The 26091-nt window shown below is 38.1% G+C and overlaps 1 protein-coding gene and 1 pseudogene across 4 annotated transcripts in view; one reads left to right on the top strand and one right to left on the bottom strand.

Annotated features, from left to right (window-relative positions):
* ATR (ATR serine/threonine kinase) overlaps positions 1-26091 on the top strand; it is a 158750-nt gene that overhangs the window by 88568 nt on the left and 44091 nt on the right. For all 4 annotated transcript variants that reach the window (XM_053598573.1, XM_053598574.1, XM_053598575.1 and 1 more), the window contains 5 exons: positions 11975-12066; positions 12303-12480; positions 13925-14104; positions 15091-15250; positions 19765-19944. In XM_053598573.1, coding sequence (XP_053454548.1) covers positions 11975-12066; positions 12303-12480; positions 13925-14104; positions 15091-15250; positions 19765-19944 — 790 coding nt within the window. The remainder of the gene's footprint in view (positions 1-11974; positions 12067-12302; positions 12481-13924; positions 14105-15090; positions 15251-19764; positions 19945-26091) is intronic.
* LOC128591201 (c-Myc-binding protein-like) lies at positions 7717-8029 on the bottom strand (annotated as a pseudogene).

Raw genomic sequence — 26091 nt, 5'->3', positions numbered from 1 at the left:
GCATCTTATGTCACACAGATCTCCCCAAATGCCTAAAGGGAATATAAACAACAGTGTCATCTTCATTTAAAAAAATGACTATACCTGTGTTCCTATCCTGAACTACACCAAGCAACAGCTCCATGATAAATTTGCTTGGTTAAAATACATCCAGAACAATCATTCCTTAATCAGACTATTAAACAGAATGTCTTTTTTTTTATTTCCTAGAGACAGAGTCTCAAATTTGTCACCCTCTGTAGAGTGCTGTGACATCACAGCTCACAGCAACCTCCAACTCCTGAGTTTAGGTGATTCTCTTGCCTCAGCCTCCCAAGTAGCTGGGACTACAGGCTCCTGCCACAACGCCTGGCTACTTTTTTGTTGCAATTTGGCCAGGGCTGGGTTTGAACCCATTACCCTCACCATATGGGGCCGGCCCCTACCCACTGAGCCACAGGCACCACCCCTAAACAGAATGTCTTTTAAGGTAATGAATTAGATGTCTGTGTTTACATTTTTTTTCAGCATTACTTTGGATTCTCCTGCTTTAAGACTCAAAGAAAGTTGAGTTTTTTGTTTTTTTTGTCTTTTTATTGTTGGGGATTCATTGAGGGTACAATAAGCCAGGTTACACTGATTGCAATTGTTAGGCAAAGTCCCTCTTGCAATCATGTCTTGCCCCCAAAAAGCGTGACACACACCAAGGCCCCACCCCCCTCCCTCCGTCCCTCTTTCTGCTTTTCCTCCCCCCACATAACCTTAATTGTCATTAATTGTCCTCATATCAAAATTGAGTACATAGGATTCATGCTTCTCCATTCTTATGATGCTTTACTAAGAATAATGTCTTCCACTTCCATCCAGGTTAATATGAAGGATGTAAAGTCTTCATTTTTTTTAATAGCTGAATAGTATTCCATGGTATACATATACCACAGCTTGTTAATCCATTCCTGGGTTGGTGGGCATTTAGGCTGTTTCCACATTTTGGCAATTGTAAATTGAGCTGCAATAAACAGTCTAGTACAAGTGTCCTTATTTTTTTCCTTCTGGGTAGATGCCCAGTAATGGGATTGCAGGATCAAATGGGAGGTCTAGCTTGAGTGCTTTGAGGTTTCTCCATACTTCCTTCCAGAACGGTTGTACTAGTTTGCAGTCCCACCAGCAGTGAAAAGTGTTCCCTTCTCTCCACATCCACACCAGCATCTGCAGTTTTGAGATTTTGAGATGTGGGCCATTCTCACTGGGGTTAGATGATATCTCAGGGTTGTTTTGATTTGCATTTCTCTAATACATAGAGTGATGAACATTTTTTCATATGTTTGTTAGCCATTCGTCTGTCATCTTTACAGAAGGTTCTATTCATGTCTCTTGCCCATTGATATATGGGATTGTTGGCTTTTTTCATGTGGATTAATTTGAGTTCTCTATAGATCCTAGTTATCAAGCTTTTGTCTGATTGAAAATATGCAAATATCCTTTCCCATTGTGTAGGTTGTCTCTTTGCTTTGGTTATTGTCTCCTTAGCTGTACAGAAGCTTTTCAGTTTAATGAAGTCCCATTTGTTTATTTTTGTTGTTGTTGCAATTGCCATGGCAGTCTTCTTCATGAAGTCTTTCCCCAGGCCAATATCTTCCAGTGTTTTTCCTATGCTTTCTTTGAGGATTTTTATTTTTTCATGCCTTAAATTTAAGTCCTTTATCCATCTTGAATCAATTTCGTGAGTGGGGAAAGGTGTGGGTTCAGTTTCAGTCTTTTACATGTAGACATCCAGTTCTCCCAACACTATTTATTGAATAGGGAGTCTTTCCCCCAACGTATGTTCTTGTTTGGTTTATCGAAGATTATGTGGTTGTAAGATGTTAGTTTCATTTCTTGGTTTTCAATTCGATTCCAAGTGTCTGTGTCTATTTTTGTGCCAGTACCATGCTGTCTTTACCACTATGGCTTTGTAGTACAGACTAAAATCTGGTATGCTGATGCCCCCAGCTTTATTTTTATTACTAAGAACTGCTTTAGCTATAGGGGGTTTTATCTGGTTCCATACAAAACGCAGAATCATTTTTTCCAAATCTTGAAAGTAAGATGTTGGTATTTTGATAGGAAATGGCATTGAATAGGTAGATTGCTTTGGGAAGTATAGACATCTTAACAATGTTGATTCTTCCCATCCATGAGCATGGTATGTTCTTCCATTTGTTAATGTCCTCTGCTATTTCCTTTCTAAGGATTTCATAATTTTCTTTATAGACGTCCTTCACCTCCTTCGTTAGGTATATTTCTAGGTATTTCATTTTCTTTGAAACTATGGTGAAGGGAGTTGTGTCCTTAATTAGCTTCTCATCTTGACTGTTACTGGCGAATACAAAGGCTACTGACTTGTGGACATTGATTTTATATTCTGAAACACTACTGTATTTTTTGATGACTACTAGGAGTCTTGTGGTTGAGTCTTTGGGGTTTTCTAAGTATAAGATCATGTCAGCAAAGAGGGAGAGTTTGACCTCCTCTGCTCCCATTTGGATTCCCTTTATTTCCTTGTCTTGCCTAATTGTATTGGCTAAAACTTCCAGCACTATGTTGAATAGTAAAGGTGACAGAAGACAACCTTGTCTGGTTCCAGTTCTAAGAGGAAAAGCTTTCAGTTTTACTCCATTCAGTAAAATATTGGCTGTGGGTTTGTCATAGATAGCTTCAATCCGTTTTAGAAATGTGCCACCTATGCCTATACTCTTCAGTGTTCTAATTAGAACAGGATGCTGGATTTTATCAAATGCTTTTTCTGCATCTATTGAGAGGATCATGTGATCTTTATTTTTGCCTCTGTTAATATGGTGGATAACATTTATGGACTTGTGTATGTTAAACCAGCCTTGCATCCCTGGGATGAAGCCTACTTGATCATGATGAATGACTTTTTTTTTTTTTTTTTTTGTAGAGACAGAGTCTCACTGTACCGACCTCGGGTACAGTGCCGTGGCATCACATGGCTCACAGCAACCTCTACCTCTTGGGCTTACGCGATTCTCTTGCCTCAGCCTCCCGAGCAGCTGGGACTACAGGCGCCCGCCACAACGCCCGGCTATTTTTTTGTTGCAGTTTGGCCGGGGCTGGGTTTGAACCCGCCACCCTCGGCATATGGGGCAGGCACCCTACTCACTGAGCCACAGGCGCCTCCCGATGAATGACTTTTTTGATGATAAGCTGTAATCTATTGGCTAGGATTTTGTTGAGAATTTTTGCATCTATATTCATGAGTGAGATTGGTCTGAAATTCTCCTTTTTGGTTGGGTCTTCCTGGTTCTGGTATCAGGGTGATGTTTGCTTCATAGAATGTGTTGGGGAAGATTCCTTCTTCCTCAGTTTTTTGGAATAATGTCTGCAGTACAGGAATAAGCTCTTCCTTGAAGGTTTGATAGAATTCTGGTGTGGAGCCATCTGGACCAGGGCATTTTTTGGTTGGAAGCTTTTTTATTGTTTCTTTAATCTCAGTGCTTGAAATTGGTCTGTTCAGGAGCTCTATTTTTTCCAGGCTAAATCTAGGGAGAGTGTGTGATTCCAAATATTGATCCATTTCCTTCACATTGTCACATTTCTGGGCATAGAGTTTCTGGTAGTATTCAGAGATGATGTCTTGTATCTCTGTGGGATCAGTTGTTATTTCCCCTTTATCATTTCTGATTGAGATTACTAGAGATTTTACTTTTCTATTTCTTGTTAGTCTGGCCAATGGTTTATCTATTTTATTTATTTTTTCAAAAAACCAACTCCTTGATTCATTTTCTGAATGATTCTTTTGTTTTCAATTTCATTGATCTCTGATTTGATTTTGGATATTTCTTTTCTTCTACTGAGTTTAGGCTTAGATTGTTCTTCTTTTTCCAATTCCATAAGATGGCTTGTGAGATTGTTGATGTGCTCTCTTTCTGTTTTTCGAATGTAGGCATCTAAAGCGATGAATTTTCCTCTCAAAACTGCTTTTGCAGTATCCTACAGGTTTTGGTAGCTTGTGTCTTCTTTGTTGTTATGCTCAAGGAAATTGATGATTTCCTGTTTTATTTCTTCCTTCACCCATCTGTTATTCAACAGAAGATTGTTTAATTTCCATGCCTTTGTGTGGGGTCGAGCGTTTTTGTTAGAGTTGAGTTCCACCTTTAGTGCCTTATGGTCTGAGAAGATACAAGGTAAAATTTCAATTTTTTTGATTGTGTTGATATTTGTTTTGTGTCCCAGGATATGATCAATTTTGGAGAATGTTCCATGGGGTGATGAGAAGAATATATATTCTTTATCTTTGGGATGGAGTGTTCTATATGCGTCTATCAAGCACAGTCTCATTTCAATCTCTTATATCTTTGTTTAATTTCTGTTTAGAGGATCTGTCCAGCTCTGTAAGAGGAGTGTAAAAGTCCCCTGTTATTATGCTATTATCAGATATCATATTGCTCAGACTGTGGAAGGTCTTTTTCAAGAATCTGGGACCATTTAAATTGGGTGCATAGGTATTTAGAATTGAAATGTCTTCTTGTTGTATTTTTCCCTTGACCAATATAAAGTGACCATCTTTGTCTTTTTTGACTTTAGTTGCTTTAAATCCACATGTATCTGAAAATAAGGTTGCACTCCTCTTTTCTTCTGAATTCCATTTTCCTGAAAAATTGTCTTCCAACTCTTGACTCGCAGTTTTAATTTGTCTTTTGAAGCCAGGTGTGTTTCTTGCAGACAGCAGATGGATGGCTTGTGTTTTTTAATCCAGTCAGCCAATCTATGTCTCTTCAGTGGGGAATTCAAGCCATTAACATTTATTGAGATAATTGATAAGTGTGGTAGTATTCTATTCGTCTTATTTTGTGAGAGTCCATTGCTTAGTTTTGTCTTTTGCATTAGTGTGGAGATTATGTTCTGTCCTTTAATTTCTGAGTTCTTACTTTGCTGCTGATCCATTGTGATGGTTAGTGTGTAGAACAGGTTGAAGTATTTCCTGTAGAGCTGGTCTTGTTGTGGCAAATTTCCTCAATGTTTGTATATCCGTAAATGATTTTATTTCTCCGTCAATTTTAAAGCTTAGCTTAGCAGGGTACAGAATTCTGGGCTGGAAATTGTTCTGTTTAAGTAGATTAAAGGTAGATGACCATTTTCTTCTTGCTTGGAAAGTTTCATTAGAGAAGTCTGCGGTCACTCTGCTGGATTTCCCCCTGTAGGTCAATTAGCGCTTATTCCTGGCAGCTTGCAGAATCTTTTCTTTTGTCTTGACTTTGGACAGGTTCATCACAATGTGTCTTGGAGAAGCTCGGTTAGAGTTGAGGCGACCTGGGGTCTGATATCCCTCTGAAAGCAGTGTGTCAGAATCTTTGGTGATATTTGGGAAATTTTCTTTTATAATATTCTCTAGTATGGCTTCCATTCCTCTGGGGCATTCTTCTTCCCCTTCTGGGATTCCTGTAACTCGTATGTTGGAACGCTTCATAAAGTCCCATAATTCTGACAGTGAACGTTCTGCTTTCTCTCTCTTCTTTTCTGCCTCTTTTACTATCTGAGTTATCTCAAGGACTTTGTCTTCTACCTCTGAAATTCTTTCTTCTGCATGGTCTAACCTGTTGCTGATACTTTCCATTGCATCTTTAAGTTCCCTAATTGACTGTTTCAGTTCCTTCAGCTCTGCTGTATCCTTTCTATATTCTTCATATCGTTCATCTCTTATTTGATTCTGTTTTTGGATTTTCTTTTGGTCATTTTCCATTTTATTAGCAGTTTCCTTTATTGTTTCCATAATTTCTTTCAGTGTTTTCATCATGTGTATTCTAAATTTCCTTTCTGTCATTCCTAACATTTCTTTATTGGTGGAATCCTCTGCAGTAGCTGCCTCATGGTCCCTTGGCGGGGTTGTTCTGGACTGGTTCTTCATGTTGCCTGGAGTTTTCTGCTGATTCTTCCTCGTGAGTGATTTCTTTTATCTGTTTCCTTGCGCTAATTTTCCTTTCACTTCCTCTTGCTCTTTAAGTTCTTGTGCCTGTGGACTAAGGTTTTGATGAGTCCTTTTGGTACAGGACCAGAAGGATGAGAAGGTTGAAGAGCAAGACAGGAATGAAAGAAAGGAGGAATGAGTGAAAAGAAAAAAAAGATAGAGAAAGGAGAGGCGGTGGGTAAAAGGAATATTGACAAAAGGAAGAGAGGCACAGAAAGAGGGAGACAGAGCAATATAGGTATGCAGTAGGGTACTTTGACACAACCTTAAAAAACCCCCACCTTCTGGTGGTGCCCAGTTGGGTGGTTCCCTTGAGGTCACCAGCTCTTTGCTAATCTGGTCAGACACAGTACTCCACCTCCACCAAGTAGAGAGGAAAGACAAAAATGCTATAAATCAAACCAAAATAAGCAAACAGAAAACTTTACAGGATAAAATTGGGTGAAAACCAAAGAATAGTGGTAGAAACACTAGCAAAAGTGAAGTTCTAGTCATTGAAAAAGGCAGCAATGGGAAATTATAATTACACTAGAAAAATTGAGAAAGAAAGAAAAATCTGTACAGAAAAGGTTGAAATTAAAAAACAAAACAACATCAAAATAAACAGAAAAACAACCAAACCAGTAAAACAGGAAAAAAAAACACAACCAAAAACAAAGCATTATGTATATGTTGTTGAATATTGTCTGGGCAACACGTGGTCTTCTAGGGTATGAGCGTTAATAACAATGCTGATACGATTGGAGGCTGCAGATTTCTCCAACCCCAGCAGGTTGACACCCTAAATCTCTCTTCAGCCCTCTTAAAAGGCACTTTGAACTTGTAAACTCGCTGAGTAGAAGCTTTCCCAGGAAAGTGCTTGTCGCTGGAATCACTGCTGAAGTGGCTATCTACTTACCCAGTGTGCCAAAACTGGTCTCACTCTCCCTGAGCGTTAGGGCTGTAAGGTGGCTCAGACCCCACCCTTAGGCTACTCAGCTGCTGGGTTACCAGCTCCCGCCTGATTCTTGCTCTGTGACCCTGAGGGCGGAGGTTGCCAGGGCAGATCACTCACAATGGCTCCCTGTGGCCCACAGCAAACACTATTAGCTCTGTCTGGCTCAGCAGCTCAGACTGGGGCCCTAGACATCGGCCAAAGTTCTCTGCACTCCCACCCAGGTTCTCCCCAAGGCAGTTCAGCTGAGTGCCAAGTCCAAAGACACCAAAACAGTTCACAGGTAAGGCCTTTCTGGTTTGCAGTCTCGCTGCTACTGTACTTACAGTTGCTGGCGTGTTTAAACCGATTGAACACACGCGACCACTTGCCGGTTTTCCACTGTTTTTAGTCCTCTTCTTGGGGTCCAAAAGTCTCTCGCTGACTCCCTGTATCCTCACAAGGACGATTATAGGCAGATCCCACCAGCCAGAGATGCCTGGAGTCTGTCTCCCCAGACTCACAGTGCCAGATGCAAGGAAGCTGTTACTCGGCCGCCATCTTGCTCCAAAGAGAAAGTTGAGTTTTTATTGGTGATTCTAAGTATATGTGTTGATAACAAAGCGTGATAGGTGAATTTAACATATTAAAGGAGTTCTATAGCATCTTTTCAGAAAACATATACCATACAAACTACTCAAGTTATACAAAACCGGGTGTCACCTGTGTCTCAAAGGAGTAGGGTGTTGGCCCCATATGCTGGAGGTGGCAAGTTCAAACCCAGCCCCCCCAACCCCCAAAAATACTGCAAGTTATACAAAACCATTTTTTGGTGTCTTTTCAACAGAGGAGAATCCTATTCAGCATGCTTCTCCTCCTGAGGTGGTTCATACTGAGCAAGCTTTGCTTTCAGTTTTTTATTTTCTTCTACTATAGCTTCATATTTCTCTTTCATTTCTGCCAATTCTAGGCGAAGCAGCTCTACTTCTGGATTTTCTGGGGTAGCAGCTCCTAAGTAATGCTTTAAAAAATCCAAAGCATTATTAGGTTTCTCTGGTTCTTCATATAAGGCTACCAACACTTTGGTCAGCATTTCCAGCACCCCATACTTCTCCAAGTATCTCCGGAACTGCTCACGCTTTGAGTTGTGTGGCGTTGTAATGGGCCATAGTGACAGCGGCAGGAGCATAGCTGGCACCCCAGACCGTGGCTGGTGGGCTCAAAGCCAAAAATTATTATATGGTATAGATATGTTTCTCCAGACTAGTGGAGCGATCTTATGAATAAATGGATTACAGGAATTTGGGAAATTTTGTCATGCGTGGCTCAAGTTGGGATATCAAGTTTTCTAATGACATAGACAGCATGGTTAGACTCCTCTTGTTTTTTCTTTGGGTCTGGGTCGCATACAGCCTCCTGATCATTCAGTTGTGAAAAGGCACATGTCCGCATTTGAGGAAGGGGATGTATCACAGAGAAACAAATGATTAATTGAGGAGACATGCTTTTCTTGGGGAGTGTTTCTTGGGAGTCTGTGTATGCAAAGTGGGCCCCTAAATGCCAAAGGAGCTGACAAATAAAAGAACAAGGCAGACAAATCCAGTTTGTCAGTGAAGGGTAGTTTACTGGGGAACTTAGAGATGGAAGCATGATACTGGTGGCAGCAAGGCAGGTAGATCTCTGCACTATTATTCCTCAGACCCAGGGCTTATATACTATAGGGAAAAGGAGTATATGTTCCTTAGATAATTAAAGGCAACCTTCTAGAACAGGCAAGATTACTGTATGAGTCATAGGCTAACATCAAGGTAACATCAAGGTTGCTTTGATCTAAAGGCAGGATTCATAGTGAGCACATAACGTTTGTAACACTAAGGACAGTAGATAAAGTAAGAATCAGGAGGCACTCTTGGGATTAGAATTAATCAGAAGTCAACATGGCATATTAGTATCCAAGATGGAGTCTCTTTTGTCTCCACAGGGAGAATATCTATTTGCATTTAAATAATGGCTTTCTGGCTCAGCGCTAGTAGCACAGTGGTTATGGAGTCAGCCACATATACCAAGGGTGGCGGGTTCGAATTCCACCGAAGCCAGCTGAACAATAACAACTGTAACAAAAAATAGCTGGCAATGTGGCAGGCTCCTGTAGTTCCAGCTACTTGGGAGACTAAGGCAAGAGAATGGCTTAAGCCCAAAAGTTTGAGGTTGCTGTGATGCCATGGCAGTCTACCAAGGGTGACATAGTGAGACTCTGTCGCAAAAAAAAGAAACAGAATAGCTTTCTAAAATTACTGACTTTACCTGCCCTATATGCCATTCTTTTTAATGTATCCATTTATGTGGGAAAATTCTCACAGCATGATTCTCATGGCCATTTGGTACTTTTTGGTATAAGGCTGGGTATGACACAAACTCTCTGGATAGCAAATACTGCTAATTCTATTCAGATTTTTATCCTGAAATTTTTATATTTTGGTGTCTGATGGTATGTTTGTAAAATTTCAAAGCTGGACTTTTGAAAACTAGATTTCCGTTGTGTTTCTTTTGGCCTTAATTTGTTTTGGTGGTGTACATATTTAGAAATTGGAGCATATTGCGCCAATATTTTCGCTGTTTTTTTTAGACTTTTTAAGAAATAAAAATTGATTAGGTCATTTATTATATTTGTTTTGTTTTGTTTTTGAGACAGTCTTACTTTTGTTGCCCCTAGTAGAGTACCATGGTGTTATAGCTCAGAAGAACCTCAAACTCTCAGGCTCAAGCCATTCTCTTGCCTCAACCTCCCAAGTAGCTGGGACTACAGGTGCCCGCAATAACACCCGGCTGTTTTTTTTAGAGATGGGGTCTTGCTCTGGCTTAGGCTTCTGTTGAACCTATGAATTCAGGCAATCCACCTACCTCAGCCTTCCAGAGTTCTAGGATTACAGGTGTGAGCCACTGCGCCCAACCTTTTTTTCTTTTTCTTGACATCAGCCTAGTCATAGTTCACTGTAACCTTGGCTCAAGTGATGTTCCACCTTAGCCTCCCAAGTGGGTGGGGCTACAGTCACTAAACACCATGCCAGTTAATTTTTTAATTTTAATTTTTATTTTTGGGGGGTTTCTTTTTGCAGTTTTTGGCTGGGGCCAGGTTTGAACCTGCTACCCCCGACAGGTGGGGCCAGTGCCCTATTCTTTGAGCCACAGGTGCTGCCCAATTTTTTTTTTTTTTTTTTTTTGTTAAGTCAGAGTTTCACTTTGTCACCCTGGGTAGAGTGCTGTGACGTCATAGCTCACAGCAGCCTCAAACTTTTAGGCTCACATGATTCTCTTGCCTCAGCCTCCTGAGTAGCTAGAACTACAAGCTCCCGCCATAGTACCTTGCTATTTGTAGAGGCAGGGTCTTGTTCTTGCTCAGTCTGGTCTTGAACCTGTGAGCTCAAGCAATCCACCTGCCTTTGCTTCCCAGAGTGCTAGGATTACAGGAGAGAGCCACCATGCCCAGACATGCCAGTTAAATTTTAATTTTTTTCGTAGAGACAGAGGCTCTGTGTATTGCCTGGGCTAGTCTTGAACTCCTTTTAGGGATGTCCATCCTGCAGCCTACAGTCCACATGCTGAGTATTTGAGAACTGTTTTGCTTATTTGTAGAGTTGGATATCAAGAAAAGTATGCATGGATCTTGTGTGTGTGTGTGTGTGTGTGTGTGTGTGTGTGTGTGTAGTTAGTGTGTGGCCCAAGACAACTCTTATTCTCCCAGTTTTGCAGCAGAGAAGAAAAATGGTTGGATACCCTTGGCTCCCAATGTGCTGGAATTACAGGCATGAGCCACTATGTCTGACCCACTTCATATATTTTTGCTACGTAGAGAGCAAGGGGTGCTTTTGAGGATAATGGTCCCGGTCTCTCTCAGTCTGTTATGTTATTTATAATGTGAGTACACAGGGTGGCTCTAAAGTTCGTGTGTAATTTAAAATAGTTGTCCATTTTATGTTGCACACAAACTTTATGGCCACCCTATATATGTGCTGTATGTGTGTTATTATATAATTAAATGAAAAACTATGCCTTGCCCAGGGTCTAACATACAGCAGGTATTCAAACAGTATGATTAATAAAGAAGAAACATGAAGGAAAATCTCCCTGTTTCTGTGCAGCAATGATCCCAAATATCATTGGACATCTTAGGTGTCACCTAAGTAGAATGCTTAAAAAAAGTGATTAGCCTATATCATACTGATTTTATAAACTGAAACTTTAACTGAGAATAGTTTAAGAATAGTTACATATTTCAGGTAGCTAGTTTTATGTACTTTCTTATGCTATTGACACATCCTTTGTACCTTTCTTATGCCCTTGATATTGAGTATCCTACATACCCCTCACCTGTCAATGACCCATACCATTAGTCCCTATATTTTTGTCTTAAGTATAATTCAAAAATCCTAAGTTACTAAAATTGTCTACCTCTGAATTTTTGTGTTTGATTGGTTCTTTCTCTTCTTTGCTCTTTGTTCAAGTTCATCATGCAGCTAACTTTATCACATAATGGGCTTTGTTATTATCCAGGAATTAACTCTGCTGTAATATATGGCACAATTTAATTTGTTGAAGATTTTTTAATGGCTCTACCAGATGTAATTATTAAGAAAACATTGTTGAGGAATGGAAAGATTAAAATTTTCTAGGTTTGGCTCAGCGCCTATAGCTCAAGTGACTAAGGTGCCAGCCACATACACCAGAGCTGGCGGGTTTGAATCCAGCCCAGGCCTGCCAAACAACAATGACAGTTACAACCAAAAAATAGCTGGGCATTGTGGCAGGCGCCTGTAGTCCCAGCTATTTGGGAGTTTGAGGCAAGAGAATCACTTTAGCCCAGGAGTTTGAGGTTGCTGTGAGCTGTGATGCCATGGCACTCTACCCAGGGCGACAGCTTGAGGCTCTGTCTCAAAGAAAAGAAAAGAAAAAGAAAATTTCTAAGTTATTCCTGATAAAAAATTTTTTATCTAAGTGTAAATATAATACAAATATAATAAGTAGAGCAATAAATAAATACAATAAATAATGAAAAAATCTCTAAATGTCACTTTAAATTTAAATAAACTTTAGTTGATACAGGTTTCTTTTAATAGGTCTGAATGGACGGATGAATTAAATACATACAGAGTAGAAGCAGCTTGGAAATTGTCACAGTGGGATTTGGTGGAAAGCTATTTGGCAGAAGGTAAAATTACTTCTTAAAATGTAAGCAGTTTTGATATGCCATAAATATTTGAATTTAAGTAGCTTAGCAACATTCATAATTAATATCTTAGCCTGTTTTATGATTGCCATGTTTAGCTGTTCAAAGTAGAGTGAAATCATCTGTTCAGTATTTCTACTGACCATTTATCAAATGAAATAAAACTTGTTCTTGAACACAGCTATATAACATTTTTTGACTCTTCATTTGTTTTTCAGATGGGAAATCTACAACATGGAGTGTCAGACTGGGCCAGCTATTATTATCAGCAAAAAAAAGAGATATTACAGCTTTTTATAACACATTGAAACTAGTGAGAACAGAACAAATTGTACCTCTTTCAGCTGCTAGCTTTGAAAGAGGCTCTTACCAACGAGGATATGAATATATTGTAAGGTATTATGGTGTTTCCATTTTTATATTCCTTGTCTATAAGGAATATAGACACCTGACAGGGTTAGAGGTTTTTGGTGAGTAAATAATCAATGGTATGTTTAATATCATGCGTAGCTACAAAGAATGGCTCTTTTATTCTTTTTACCTCAGTATCATCCTATAGTTTTAAGAAAAATATTCTGACATACATCTTTTTAATTGAAAAGACATTTAGGAGACCAATAAAAACATAACAAAAAATTCTATACAGTAGAACTTCTGTAAGGTGACCACCCAAGGGACTGTAACAAACTGGTCAACATACAGAGGTGGTTAATGTAAAGAACTAGGCCTACTATACTGATACATACATGTGGTGCGTGTCCTGTCTGTGAAGATTAGGTCAACTTAAGGAGGTGGTCAATTATGATGGTTCTACTGTATTTGTCTTTTTGTCCTATCATAGTTTATTTTCTTTATAACTAAGTAAAATATGATATAGATATCTGCTATACCTGGGACATTGGTGCTTGCTACTTGTTGGTTCCTTTTCCTTCTCATTTAGAAGTGCATTTGACATTTTCCCACAAAATATAGGTATTATATTACCAGAAAAGAATATTAACTTTTAAAGGTAAAGAAGAAAACATTAGAAAACATTTTAGGTCTTTTAATTCCACCTGAAGAAAGTGATAATGTTTGCTGTAATCCTCAAATTTCCATGAACTAAATTAGAGAAGGATATATAAAAATTATGTATCAATTCAATATTATAATTGAACCATGGTAAATTTAAAGGATGATTAAATAGTTTTTTTAAGTTAGGAGAATTCATTGTAGTTAGTATCACCCTCTTTGGTAACATCTTAAGGAAAACAGAAATTGAACCATTGAGTTTAATTCAGTTATATAACTATTCAACTTTATCCTTTTGCCTTAAACAGTAAGTTATAGACACTGACTATTATACAAAGGGGGAAAAACTAGTGTAAGTTTATTACAGTTTCTATTACTCTTAGGAAAAAAATTAAAACTGCATTAATTTTCCAGTTTTTTACTGGCATCTGCTATGCTAGGCCCTCTTAGAGTAACACAAATAATATATGCAGATATTTCATGTTGGTTTTATAATGGATCCGTATTTTTTTTTTAATTCATGTGGGGAGTAAAGTTTGATCTTTATACATTTGAATTTATTTTTATATATCCTTCCCTAATTTAGTTCCTGGAAATTTGAGGATTACAGCAAACATAAAATAGTTAAACCAGAATACATTGATGTTTACATCCAATTTGAAAAGATATAAATGTTACTGTTTGTACACCAATAATACATATTAAAGTTCTACCAAAGAAAATTACACATTTTAGATTCTTCATGGCCAATTGAAAGTACACGCTTTATTTATGAGATTAATAAGGCTGAATGTAGTAACATTTTAACATAGGTTCTCTCTATTTTCAGATTGCACATGTTGTGCGAGTTGGAGCATAGCACAAAACCACTTTTTCACCAATCTCCAGGTGACAGTTCTCAAGAAGATTCTCTAAACTGGGTTGCTCGACTAGAAATGACCCAGAATTCTTACAGAGCCAAGGAGCCTATCCTGGCTCTCCGGAGGGCTTTATTAAGCCTCAACAAAAGGTTTTTCACACTACTTTTTTTTTTTAATGTTAGTTATCTTGGATTCAGTATAATATTATATTTGTATACTATTTGGGAATATTTGTATTTCCTAATTTTCTGCCTGATCTCTATTTGTCTGTTTTCAGTTGTCATGGCTGTGCTATATAGTTGAAAGGAATTTAGAGTTTAAAAATTACTTTTATATGCCATTTATTTTTATTACTATTTTTTTTTTAATGTTAAAAACTTATGTAGGGAGGCCAGACATGGTGGCTCATAACTGTAATCCTAGCACTTTGGAAAGCAAGATGAGAGGATTTTGTGAGACCAGGAGTTTGACATCAGCCTGGATCAGGCATCCTCAAACTTTTTAAATGGGGCCAGTTCACTATCCCTCAGACCGTTGGAGGGCCGGACTATAGTTAAAAAAAAAACTATGAACAAATTCCTATGCACACTGCACATATCTTATTTTGAAGTAAAAAAACAAAATGGGAACAAATGCAATCACACTGCCTCATGTGGCCCGCGGGCCACAGTTTGAGGACCCCTGGCCTGGATACTGTAGCGAGACCCTGTTTCTACAAAAATAATTTAAAAATTAACTGAGCATGGTGGCTTATTCCTGTAGTTCCAGCCACTCAGGAGGCTGTGGCAGGAGGATCACTTAAACCCAGGAGGTTGAGTTTGTTAGTGATCTACATTAGTGCTGCTGCACTTTAGCCTGAGTAACAGAGCAAGACTGTCTTTAAAAAAAGAAAAAACAATAATGTATAGAGGAGCTTGTAATTAAAGTCAAGAATAAAGTGTTAATAGACTCATAATGGGTAAAAGGTACCACTAGAAGAAAATTAAGATCAGGGGTTTTTAAACAAATTCATCATTGATTCCTTTGAAACAGTACATTGAGAGATTTCTCTATGTTGGGAAAAGATTTTTAGTTAAGTCATTGAGTGCACTTAGAGTTCCTCTCTTTTTCTCCTTGTTTTGTCACTTTCTTTTAGACCAGATTATAATGAAATGGTTGGAGAATGCTGGCTACAAAGTGCCAGAGTAGCCAGAAAGGCTGGTCACCACCAGACAGCCTATAATGCTATCCTTAATGCAGGAGAATCACGACTTGCTGAACTGTATGTGGAAAAGGCAAAGTGGCTGTGGTCCAAGGTAATGGTCAGTGGAATATCATAAGTAATATATCCTGTTGGGGATTATGTACTTCCTGCAGAGACCCTACTAAGAGAAGATCCCTAATCCAAATTCGGAACCTTTTTCTGTCAGGTTTCTTTGCTATTTGTCTACGATAGTCTGGAAGAAGCTGTCTCTTCTATCTTGAAGTCCCCAATACTTTCATATTTTAAGATTGAATGTACGTTTCTTTAAGTTTTCATCTATCTTCCATTTTTCTTGAGGAAAGTGACCAACATTTAATTTATTTTCACCCTCTATACATGTGCATATAGGGTATGTGTAGTAGGCATTCAGTAAATATTTATTAAATAAACATAACTCTGTTCCTTACTTAACATTTCTGTCAGATAATTAGATTTGTGTGGACTTACAATGATTACTGTCAAGATTAACTTCTTGTCAGGAAGGGCCTAGCATGAGAACAGAAGTCCTCTTGGCAGTCTGCAGATTAAAGCAATAGCAATAAGAAGGGTTTTTTATAAAAATATCTGAACTCAGCTTTAAATGATTATTACCATATTTTTTCATATATAATACACAACACACCTTTTACACAAATTTGGAGGGAAAAATAAGGATACACGTTATACATGGCTAATTCCATGTCTATATAAATTTCTTTAATTCTGTTATTTATGTTTAGCATTACAAGTGTAACTGTAGAAAGCAATAATGATATCCATATGCAAAATAATACCCTGGAATATGGTGATCAGTTTTATTGAACTTAAGACAAACTTGCAACAAAAGCCAATGTTATACAAAGTATAAAAGCAATCACAGCAGATTTGAAAACCCAACTTGCTCTGATAACTGGGGGCTAACCAGCCAATTGCAACCTCTTGAAATGTCAGTAAACAAGCCCATTAAGGCCCTAATGAAGAAAAAAGTGGACATGGTGGATGCAGTCAGCTGGTAATGATTTAACACTTACAGGCAGAATCAAGAAAATATCCATTGCCCACGTTTGTGATTGGATCCTACAATTGTGAAACAGGGTCAAGAATGAAGTGGTTGTGAAATTGGGATGGAACTGAGAATGATGAAATCTACCTGGATAAGGAAAGTAACTCTTCAGAAGACAGTAATGTAGAAATTGAAGAAGACGGTTCTTATGATATTGACAGTGATGAAGTGCTCTTGGCCTTCTATGATGCATAAATATCATAAATTTGTTATCAGTACATAAAATTTCTTGTACTTTGTGTCTGTTCTGGTGTTCTATACCATAATATGTTAAAAAATAAATGGTAAGACTAGGTGCTGTCATGCCTACAATCCTAGCACTCTGGGAGGCCGAGGCAGGTGGATTGCCTAAGCTCACAGGTTAGAGACCAGCCTGAGCCAGAGCGAGACCACGTATCTAAAAAAAGAAAACAGCCAGATGTGTGGCAGGCACCTATAGTCCCCGCTACTTGGGAGGCTAAGGCAAGAGAATCAGGAGAGCCTAAGAGTTTGAGGTTGCTGTGAGCTATGCCACTGCACTCAACTGAGGAGAACAAAGTGAGACTCCGTCTCAAAAAATAAATAAATGGTAAACTTCCTTTGTAATATAAAAAAAGTACCTAAATATAAATAAATAAAAATGCGAATTATTATAAAAAATTTAAACAAAAGATTTTTTTCCCCTGAAGTTTGGGCCAAGAACATGGTGCACATTATACCTGGCAAAATACAGGACTCCTCATGCTTGTCACCAGTCTAGAATTAGTAGACATAGCATGTTCTGAAATTGACACTTAGCAACTATGGTTGGTGTCATTGGTGGTTACAGCAACTTTGTGGTGACTGAGATAGGAAAGGAAAGGAGCTGTTTTCTGGATGAGATGGGAAAAATAATAATTCTGCCTGCTTTAGTCAGTACCTGGTTTATTTTATGAACTAGTGCTAGCCTATATATTATAATACATTAAACTCAGTAAGTTTAAAATATAGTTCATCAGGGCGGTGCCTGTGGCTCAGCAGGTAGGGCGCCGGTCCCATATGCCGGAGGTGGCGGGTTCAAACCCAGCCCCGGCCAAAAATAAAAGACTGTCTCTTAAAAAAAAAAAAATATATATATATATATATAGTTCATCATCTCATGCTCAGTACCTGCTTATCCTCTCATGATCCCTATTTTTCAGAATAACACTCTATTCAGAAGTCTTATTCCCTTCCCTACCTTCAGTTCACTTTTCACATCTGATTGGGAATTAAATCATGTTTTTTTTTGCCTTTCTTTTCCTTTGTCTTTCTTTTCTTTTTCTTCCCCCCCTCCTTTTTTTTATTTTTTTGAGACAAAGTCTTCCTCCATCACCCCAGCTGGAGCTCAGTGGCATGATCATTTCTCAAGCAACGTCATACTCCTGAGCTTAAGTCATTCTCCTGTCTCAGTCTCCAGGTAGCTGGGACCACCGTGCATGGCTAATTTTTCATTTTTTGTAGAGACAAGATCTCTCTGTGTTGTTCAGGCTGGTCTGGAACTCGTGACCTCAAGTGATTCTCCTGCCTTGACCTCTTTGCTAGCATTACAGGTGTGAACCACAGTACTGGCCAGTCATGTTGCTTTATTTTTTTTGAAACAAAGTCTCACTCATTCACCCTGGGGTTGAGTGCTGTGGCATTATAGCTCACGGCAACCTTAAACTCTTGGGTTTAAGCAGTCTTCTTATCTCAGCCTCCCGAGTAGTTGAGACTACAGGAGCCTGCCACATGCCTGGCTACTTTTTCTGTTTCTAGAAGAAACAGAATCTCGCTCTTGCTCAGGCTGGTCTTGAACTTCTGAGCTCAGAAGATCCACCTGCCTCAGCCTCCCAGAGTGCTAGGATTACAGGTTTGAGCCACTACGCTTGGCCTCTAGTCATGGTTCTTTAACCTTAGAACTATCTCTTAAATTCCCTTTCTCTTATTTATTTCTACTGCTTTGATTCATGCCCTTATTATTTATGTCCTCTATATTAACAGTTTTTCTTAGAATCTCACCATTTGTCTGTATACATTATTGCCAGTCTTTCTTTTCCATCTTTCTAAAATGCACATTAAATCATGTTGATCCTTCAAAAGGATTAAATCCTTCAACATAATTTTCATATCTTTAAAGTCTGAACTCTAGGAAGTACACAGATGCCTTTCTGATTGATTCCTGGACTACCTCTTCAGCTTTATCCGTCACTATCTCACAAACCCTTTAGGTGTTAGGTAAATTAGACTACTTGCTTTTCTCACAATTAAACTTATTCCCTTTTCCTAGAATGTCCTTCATTAAATTCTCTGCCAAGAAGCTTTCTCTTCATCCTTTGAGACCTGATTCTGACTTTGTCCACTGGTAACCTTTCTTGATTGCTGCTTTCCTCCATTTTCTGGTATCTTTAGGTAGATTTAAGGAATTCCCTTCTCTATCCTCTCTGATATCCATGTATATTCCTCTGCCATAGCACTTAGCACAGGAATGCACTTAGCATACATGATACCCATGTGTATATTCCTCTGCCATAGCACTTCCCTTCTCCATCCTCTATGATATCCATGTATATTCCTCTGCCATAGCACTTAGCACAGGTATGCACTTAGCATACATGATACCCATGTGTATATTCCTCTGCCATAGCACTTCCCTTCTCCATCCTCTATGATACCCATGTATATTCCTCTTCCATAGCACTTCCCTTCTCCATCCTCTATGATACCCATGTACATTCCTCTGCCATAGCACTTCCCTTCTCCATCCTCTATGATATCCATGTATATTCCTCTGCCATAGCACTTCCCTTCTCCATCCTCTATGATACCCATGTATATTCCTCTGCCATAGCACTTAGCCAAAGATGTTGTTATTTTACATAATCCCTTACATGATTATGAACTTTTTTAAGCCAGAGATTTTGATTTATTCATTATTGTTATCCCCAGTCATCGAATATATACACATATATATCCTTAGTGCCCTGAACTTTAATTGCATAACTCCCTCTCTATCCATAGGGAGATTGGTTCTGGAACTTTCCCCAGATACCAAAATCCATGGATGCTGAAGTCTCTTCTATAAAATGATACAGAAAAAAAAAAATGGTACAGCATTTGCATATATCCTACATCCATCCTCCCACATACTTTATCTCTAGATTACTTACAATAGCTAATACAATGTAAATCCTATGTATATAGTTGTTATACTGTATTGCTTATTTGTATTATTTTTGTTGTTACATTGCTTTTTATTATTAGCTTTTTATTCCTAACACTTTTTATCTACTGTTGGTTGAATCCACAGATGTAGAACCTGCTGATAGGAAGGGCCAAGTGTAATTATAAAATGAATGAGTAAATGAATAAGTGAATATAAGAGTTCTACATGAAATCATGCTTCCTTTTTAGAATTTTGCTTTGATAAAAAGGAAATTTCCAATGGATTTGTACATAAACTTATTTAATGAACCAAAATTTTGTTTTTCAGAAAATAGAAATATGTTTTTAAATTAAAAGGTTTACTTTTGCCTTTTTTCTTTTAGGGTGATGTTCATCAGGCACTAATGGTTCTTCAAAAAGGTGTTGAATTGTGTTTTCCTGAAAATAAAACCCCAACTGACAATAAGAACATGTTAATCCATGGTCGAGCTACACTACTGGTGGGCCGATTTATGGAAGAAACAGCTAACTTTGAAAGCAATGCAATTATGAAAAAATACAAGGCAAGTGTATGTATAATGCAATTTCAGTTAACTCAGTGAATTCTTTTTGGTTTTGGAACTGGGTAAAACGATTTTAAAGTCCATGTGTAAAATCATATGTAGGAACTGTTTTAACTTGTTAGTGAATCTTTATAAGTATGTAGAATTATCACAAAAAAAATATTCTCATGAAACCATCATCCAGGTCAAAAAGTAGAATATTACTGAAAATCTATAACTCCTATCTCTTTACCCCAGAAATCACTTAATTTTCACCCTCCTTCCCAAAGTTAACTACATCCTAGCCTAAAATTTTCTGAGCAAAACAAAGTATATAACATCCTTAGTAGAGTATTAAGCTGTATATAGGTGGTGTTGTAAGAAATATATCTGTCAATAATCCATGGGTCAGTGAAAATTACAATGGAAATTTAAAAATAATTTGAACTGAATGATAATAAAAATATTATATATCAAAATCTTTGGGATGCAGCTAAAGCCATTCTTAAAAGGAATTTAAAATTTTATTTGCATATATTAGAAGGAAAAAAAGCTCAAAATTAATGAACTAAGTATCAATCTCAATATGGTAGAAAGGGAATGAAGGATTTAAGAACAACAAAGCAAAAGATAGAAAAAAATTAAGCTAAAAGCAGATGGCTACAATTTGTGGAGTAGATTGAAAGAAAGAAGTTAAAACAGAGGAATTCCTGTCTGCATATGAATCTCCTTGAGTCATTGCCTAAATATAAGCTGCACATGAATAACTCAAAATTCTATGAGTTTTTGCTACAAAAAGAACAAACCTGGGGAAACTGTAAGAACAATTTCTAGACCTCGCACAAGTTTGAGGATTATTCAAATGACAAGATTGAGAGTTATTCAATCTATGAACCAGATGGCGGGTCATTGCATACTTAGAGCTTTTGGTAGAAACTCTAAAAGGACCACCTCTCAGAACTGGGACTGAATTAGCTCTAGGCTAAAAGCTACTCTACATCCTTACTAGAAAAACATTAAAACAAGCTTTAAAAGAATTATGCTGATTTTTTTTTCTTTTTTTGAGACAGCATCTCACTTGGTTGTGTTGGGTAGAGTGCCCTGGCATCATAGCTCAAACTCACAGCAACCTCAAACTCTTGGACTCAAGTGACCCTCTTACCTCAGCCTCCCAAATAGCTTGGATTACAGGCACCTGCCACAACGCCTGGATAGTTTTCTTTATTTTTAATAGAGATAGAGTCTCACTCTTGCTCAGGTTGGTCATGAACTCCTGAGCTCAAGCAATCCACCCGCCTCAGCTTCCCAGAAGATGACAGGTGTGAGCCCACCCCTCCTGGTATTTTATGCTAATTTTCAGCTTTACTGCCTATCAGATCAAAATCTTACACTCTTTAAAGGAATACAACAAAATCTGAAACTTGACAACATAAAATTACCTGTGTCTGAGCATCTAATAAAAAACTTTATATGAGCCACAGACAGGTGAAAAATCAATAGAAATCGTTCTAGGCTCGGTGCCTGTAGCTCAGTGGCTAAGGGTGCCAGCCACATACACCAGAGCTGGTGGGTTCAAATCCAGCCCAGGCCTGCCAAACAGTGACAACTGCAACCAAAAAATAGCCAGGTGTTGTGGCCGGCGCCTGTAGTCCCAGCTACTTAGGAGGCTGAGGCAAGAGAATTGCTTAAGCCCAAGAGTTGGAGGTTACTGTGAGCTGTGATGCCATGACACTCTACTAAGGGCGACAAAGTGAGACTCTTGTCCCAAAAAAAAAAAAAAAAAAAGGAAGAAAGAAATAGTTCTAGAAATGATGAAAGTAACAGATAAAGATTTTATTTATTTTTTGTTGTTGGGGATTCATTGAGGATACAAAGAACCAGGTTAGATTGATTACATTTGTTCAATAAAGACCCTCTTATAATTGTGTCCCACCCCCAAAAGGTATGCTACACACTGTGACCCCCCCTTCTTCCCTCTTTCTGATCTCCCCTTCCTCCACCCCCGACTGTATACTAGGTCATGAGGTGTCCTCATATCAGAATGAGTACATAGGATTCTTGCTTCTCCATTCTTGTGATGCTTTACTAAAAATAATGTGCTCCACTTCCATCTAGGTTAATATAAAAGATGTAAAGTCTCCATCTTTTTTAATGGCTGAATGGTGTTCCATGGTATACATATACCACAGCCTGTTAATTCATTTCTGCGTTGGTTTCCACGTTTTGACGATTGTATATTGAGCTGTGATAAATAGTCTAGTGCAAATGTCTTTATGGCAAAAGGATTTTTTTTTTCTTCTGGGTAGATGCCCAGCAATGGGACTGCAGGATCAAATGGGAGGTCTACTTTGAGTTCTTTGAGGATTCTGCGTACTTCCTTCCAAAAAAGTTGAATTAGTTTGCAGTCCCACCCGCAGTGTGAAAGTGTACCCTTCTGTCCATGTCCACACCAGCATCTGTAGTTTTGAGGTTTTGTGATGTGGGCCAGTCTCACTGGGGTTAGATGGTATCTCAGGGTGGTTTTGATTGCATTTCTCTAATAATTAGGGACAATGAGCATTTTTTCATGTTTGTTTGCCATTTGTCTATCTTCTTTAGAGAATGTTCTATTCATCTCTTGCCCATAAGGGATTGTTGGCTCTTTTTATGTTGACTAATTTAAGTTCTCTGTAGATCCTAGTTATCAACCTTTTGTCTGATTGAAAATATGCAAATATCCTTTCCCATTTTGTAGGTTATTTATTTGCTTTGGTTGTTGTTTACTTAGCTGTACAGAAGCTTTTCAGTTTAATTAAGTCCCATTTGTTTATTGTTGTTGCAATTGCCACGGAAGTCTTCCTCATAAAGGCTTTCTCCAGGCTGATAGTTTTAGGTGCTCTCCCCACACTTTCTTTGAGGATTTTTATTGTTTTGTGCTGTAGATTTAGGTCTTTTATCTACCTTGAATCAATTTTTGTGAATAGAGAAAGGTGCGGGTCCATTTTCAGTCTTTTACATGTGGATATCCAGTTCTCCCACCAGTTATTGGGTTTATAGGGATTCTTTCCTCCAGTGTATGTTCTTGTTTGGTTTATCAAAGATTAGGTGGCTGTAAAATGTTAGTTTCATCTCCTGGTTTTCTATTTGGTTCCAGATGTCTGTGTCTCTATTTTTGTGCCAATACCATGCTATTTTGGTCCCTATGGCCTTGTAGTACAGCCTAAAGTCTAGTGGGCTGGTGCTCCCAGCTTTGTTTGTTTTTTTTATTGTTTTTCTTTTTGAGACAGAGTCTCACTTTTTCCCCCTAAGAGTACCGTGGCATAACAGCTCACAGCAACCTCAAACTCTTGGGCTTAAGCGATTCTCTTGCCTCAGCCTCCCAAGTAGCTGGGACTACGGTTGCCCGCCCCAATGCCCAAGTATTATTGTTGTTGTTGTTGTTGTTGTTGTTGTTGTTGTTGCAGTTTTCATTGTTGTTTAGCTGGCCCGGACTGGGTTTGAATCCGCCAGCCTGAGTGCATGTGGCCGACGCTGTAATCACTGTGCTACAAGCGCCGAGGCCACAGCTTTGTTTTTAATACTAAGAATTACCTTGGCTATAGGGGTTTTTTCTGGTTCCACAGATAAAGATTTTAAAATATATTGTAAATATGTAAGGAATATAAACAAACACAAGGGCATGATGAGGAGAGAAACTGAAGATACAAGAAAGATCTAAATAGGACTAAGAGCCAAAGCAAATGACCCAGACCACACTAATCTTTAGATCCAGGAAGTGTTAAATTCTGAGTAAGATTCATCGTAGGAACCTAGCCCCTGATCCCTTGCTTATAAAAAGATACCATGCCACCTAAAAAACTAACCCTGATTTGCATCGATGATGTACTGATACTGAGGCAGTTCCTGAAGCCATACTTTAGAAAGTTTCACCTTCCCCAGTTGGAGGAATCTTCTGAAATAATTCTGTTTATATAAGGCATACCAACTTCTGAGGCACATAAAAACTTACCAGTACATAACAGCAAAATCATTAACAGACATTACAGGTCTCATATCTCTACATGGGCACTAAAACCTGGTGTGGGGAGAGAAAGACAGTGAGATGCCCTCAGTGTACCAACTTTTCAAGTTCTGATTAGTTTAGGTATATCCCTAATTTCCTGTCATAATGGCTTGAGTAGCCTCTTTCTCTTCTGCCTGTCACTTATATGTGATAATAGACAAAAGTCCTCAAAGAAAAGGGTAGAGGCCTACTATTGTAGAATGATGTGGCAATCTTAGGGGCTATATATTACATGATTCCATTTATATGAAATGGACAGAATAGACAAATCCATAGAGACAGATAGTTGATTAATGGCTGCCAGAGGCTGGGGGTTGAGAATGGGAAGCAACTGCCAATTGGTACAGTTCCTTTTTGGAGTGATGAAAATGTTGTAGAATTAGATAGTGGTGATGGTTGTATAACTCTGTGACTATTAAAAAAAAAAACTTTAAAAGTGTGAACTTTAGAGTATGTGAGTTAGATCTCAGTAAAGCTATTATTTTAAAATATTACCCAAATGAAATTCTTTATATGGAAAATGTAATGTCTGAAGTGAAAATTAGCTAGTATTGTAGGAAGTGGAACTCTCATTGCTGTGGTAATGTAAGTAATTAATATACCTATACCATGTGACTTAGCCATTCCTTTCCTAGGTATTTATCCAAGAGAAATAAAGTGAGATTGACAGCAAATTAGATATTGCCAAAGTAAAGATCAGTAAAATTGAAGACATAGCAATAGAAGCTCTCAAAATGAAGCATAGAGAAGAAAAAAGAGTCTGAGGAAAAAAAAGACAAAAACCATAGAGCCTTAGTGGCCTATGGGATAATATCAAAGAGTCTAATATACATCTATTTTAAAGTTTCAGAAAGACAGGGGGGAGAGAGGACAGAAAAAGTAATTTAAGGGGCAGCGTCTGTGGCTCAGTCGGTAAGGCACCGGCCCCATATACTGAGGGTGGCAGGTTCAAACCCGGCCCTGGCTGAACTGCAACCAAAAAATAGCCGGGCGTTGTGGCGGGCTCCTTGTCGTTCCAGCTACTCGGGAGGCTGAGGCAAGAGAATCACTTAAGCCCAGGAGTTGGAGGTTGCTGTGAGCTGTATGATGCCATGGCACTCTCCCAAGAGCCATAAAGTGAGACTCTGTCTCTACAAAAAAAAAAGTAATTTAAATAAAGATAAGAATAAATGGAAAATGACAGTAGTAAGGGTCAACAGAACTGTAAATTCATTGAAAAGACCAATAAAATACGTAAACCTCTTGTGAAGTTAGTAAACTAAAAAAGAGAGAAAACACAAATAACTGATGTCTGGAATGAATAAAGGAAAATCTATATTGATCTTATAGACATTACTAACATCAAAGAATATGAACATCCTTGAGGCAGTACATTTGAAATTTTTAAATAGATAAATTCCTGGAAAGAAAACTTAGCCAAATTTGACACAAGAAGAAATAAATCTCAATAGTTCTCCAGGTGTTGAAGCAATTAAATAGCTACCACCACAAAGATAATTTCAACGTTACTGAACTTTACTTTGAATTCTATCAAATACTTTACTTAAAAAAGAAATAATAGGAATGTTTTCAAAACATTTTCACAGAGGATAGGAAAAGATAAAATACTTTCTAATTTGTTCTAGGCAGTTAGCATAGCTGTGATGTGAAAACACACAATAAGAACATTCGAAGAAAAGAAGATTGTAGTTCCACCTTACTTAGGAACATAAATTCAACACTCCTAAACAAAATATTTTGATCAAATTTATTCCCAGTATAGGGTTGATTCATTGTGTGAAAACCAATAGGTATAATTTACCACATTAACAGAAGTAAGGAGATAAATTATATAGTTGTTTAGTTGTTTTGATAGATGCAAAGAAGGCATTTAATAAAATTTAGTATCTATTTATGATTAAAAATTCTTTGTCAGTACCACATGCGCTAACCAATTGTGCCACTGGAGCACTCTGATTAAAAATTCTTAGCAAATTTGAAAGAAAAAAGAAAGTAATTTACTAAAGAGAGGGTATCTGCAAAATCCTGTGGCTTTTACTAAACAGTAAAATCTTGGCAGCCTTTTCTTTCTTTCTTTTTCTGGAGACAGAGTCCCACTATGTCACCCTCAGTAGGGTGCTATGGCA

The sequence above is a fragment of the Nycticebus coucang genome, chromosome 8 (genome assembly GCF_027406575.1).
Source record: "Nycticebus coucang isolate mNycCou1 chromosome 8, mNycCou1.pri, whole genome shotgun sequence".
Lineage (NCBI taxonomy): Eukaryota > Metazoa > Chordata > Mammalia > Primates > Lorisidae > Nycticebus > Nycticebus coucang.
The sequence above is the reverse complement of the archived record's forward strand: the minus strand, read 5'-3'. Positions and strand labels throughout refer to the sequence as shown.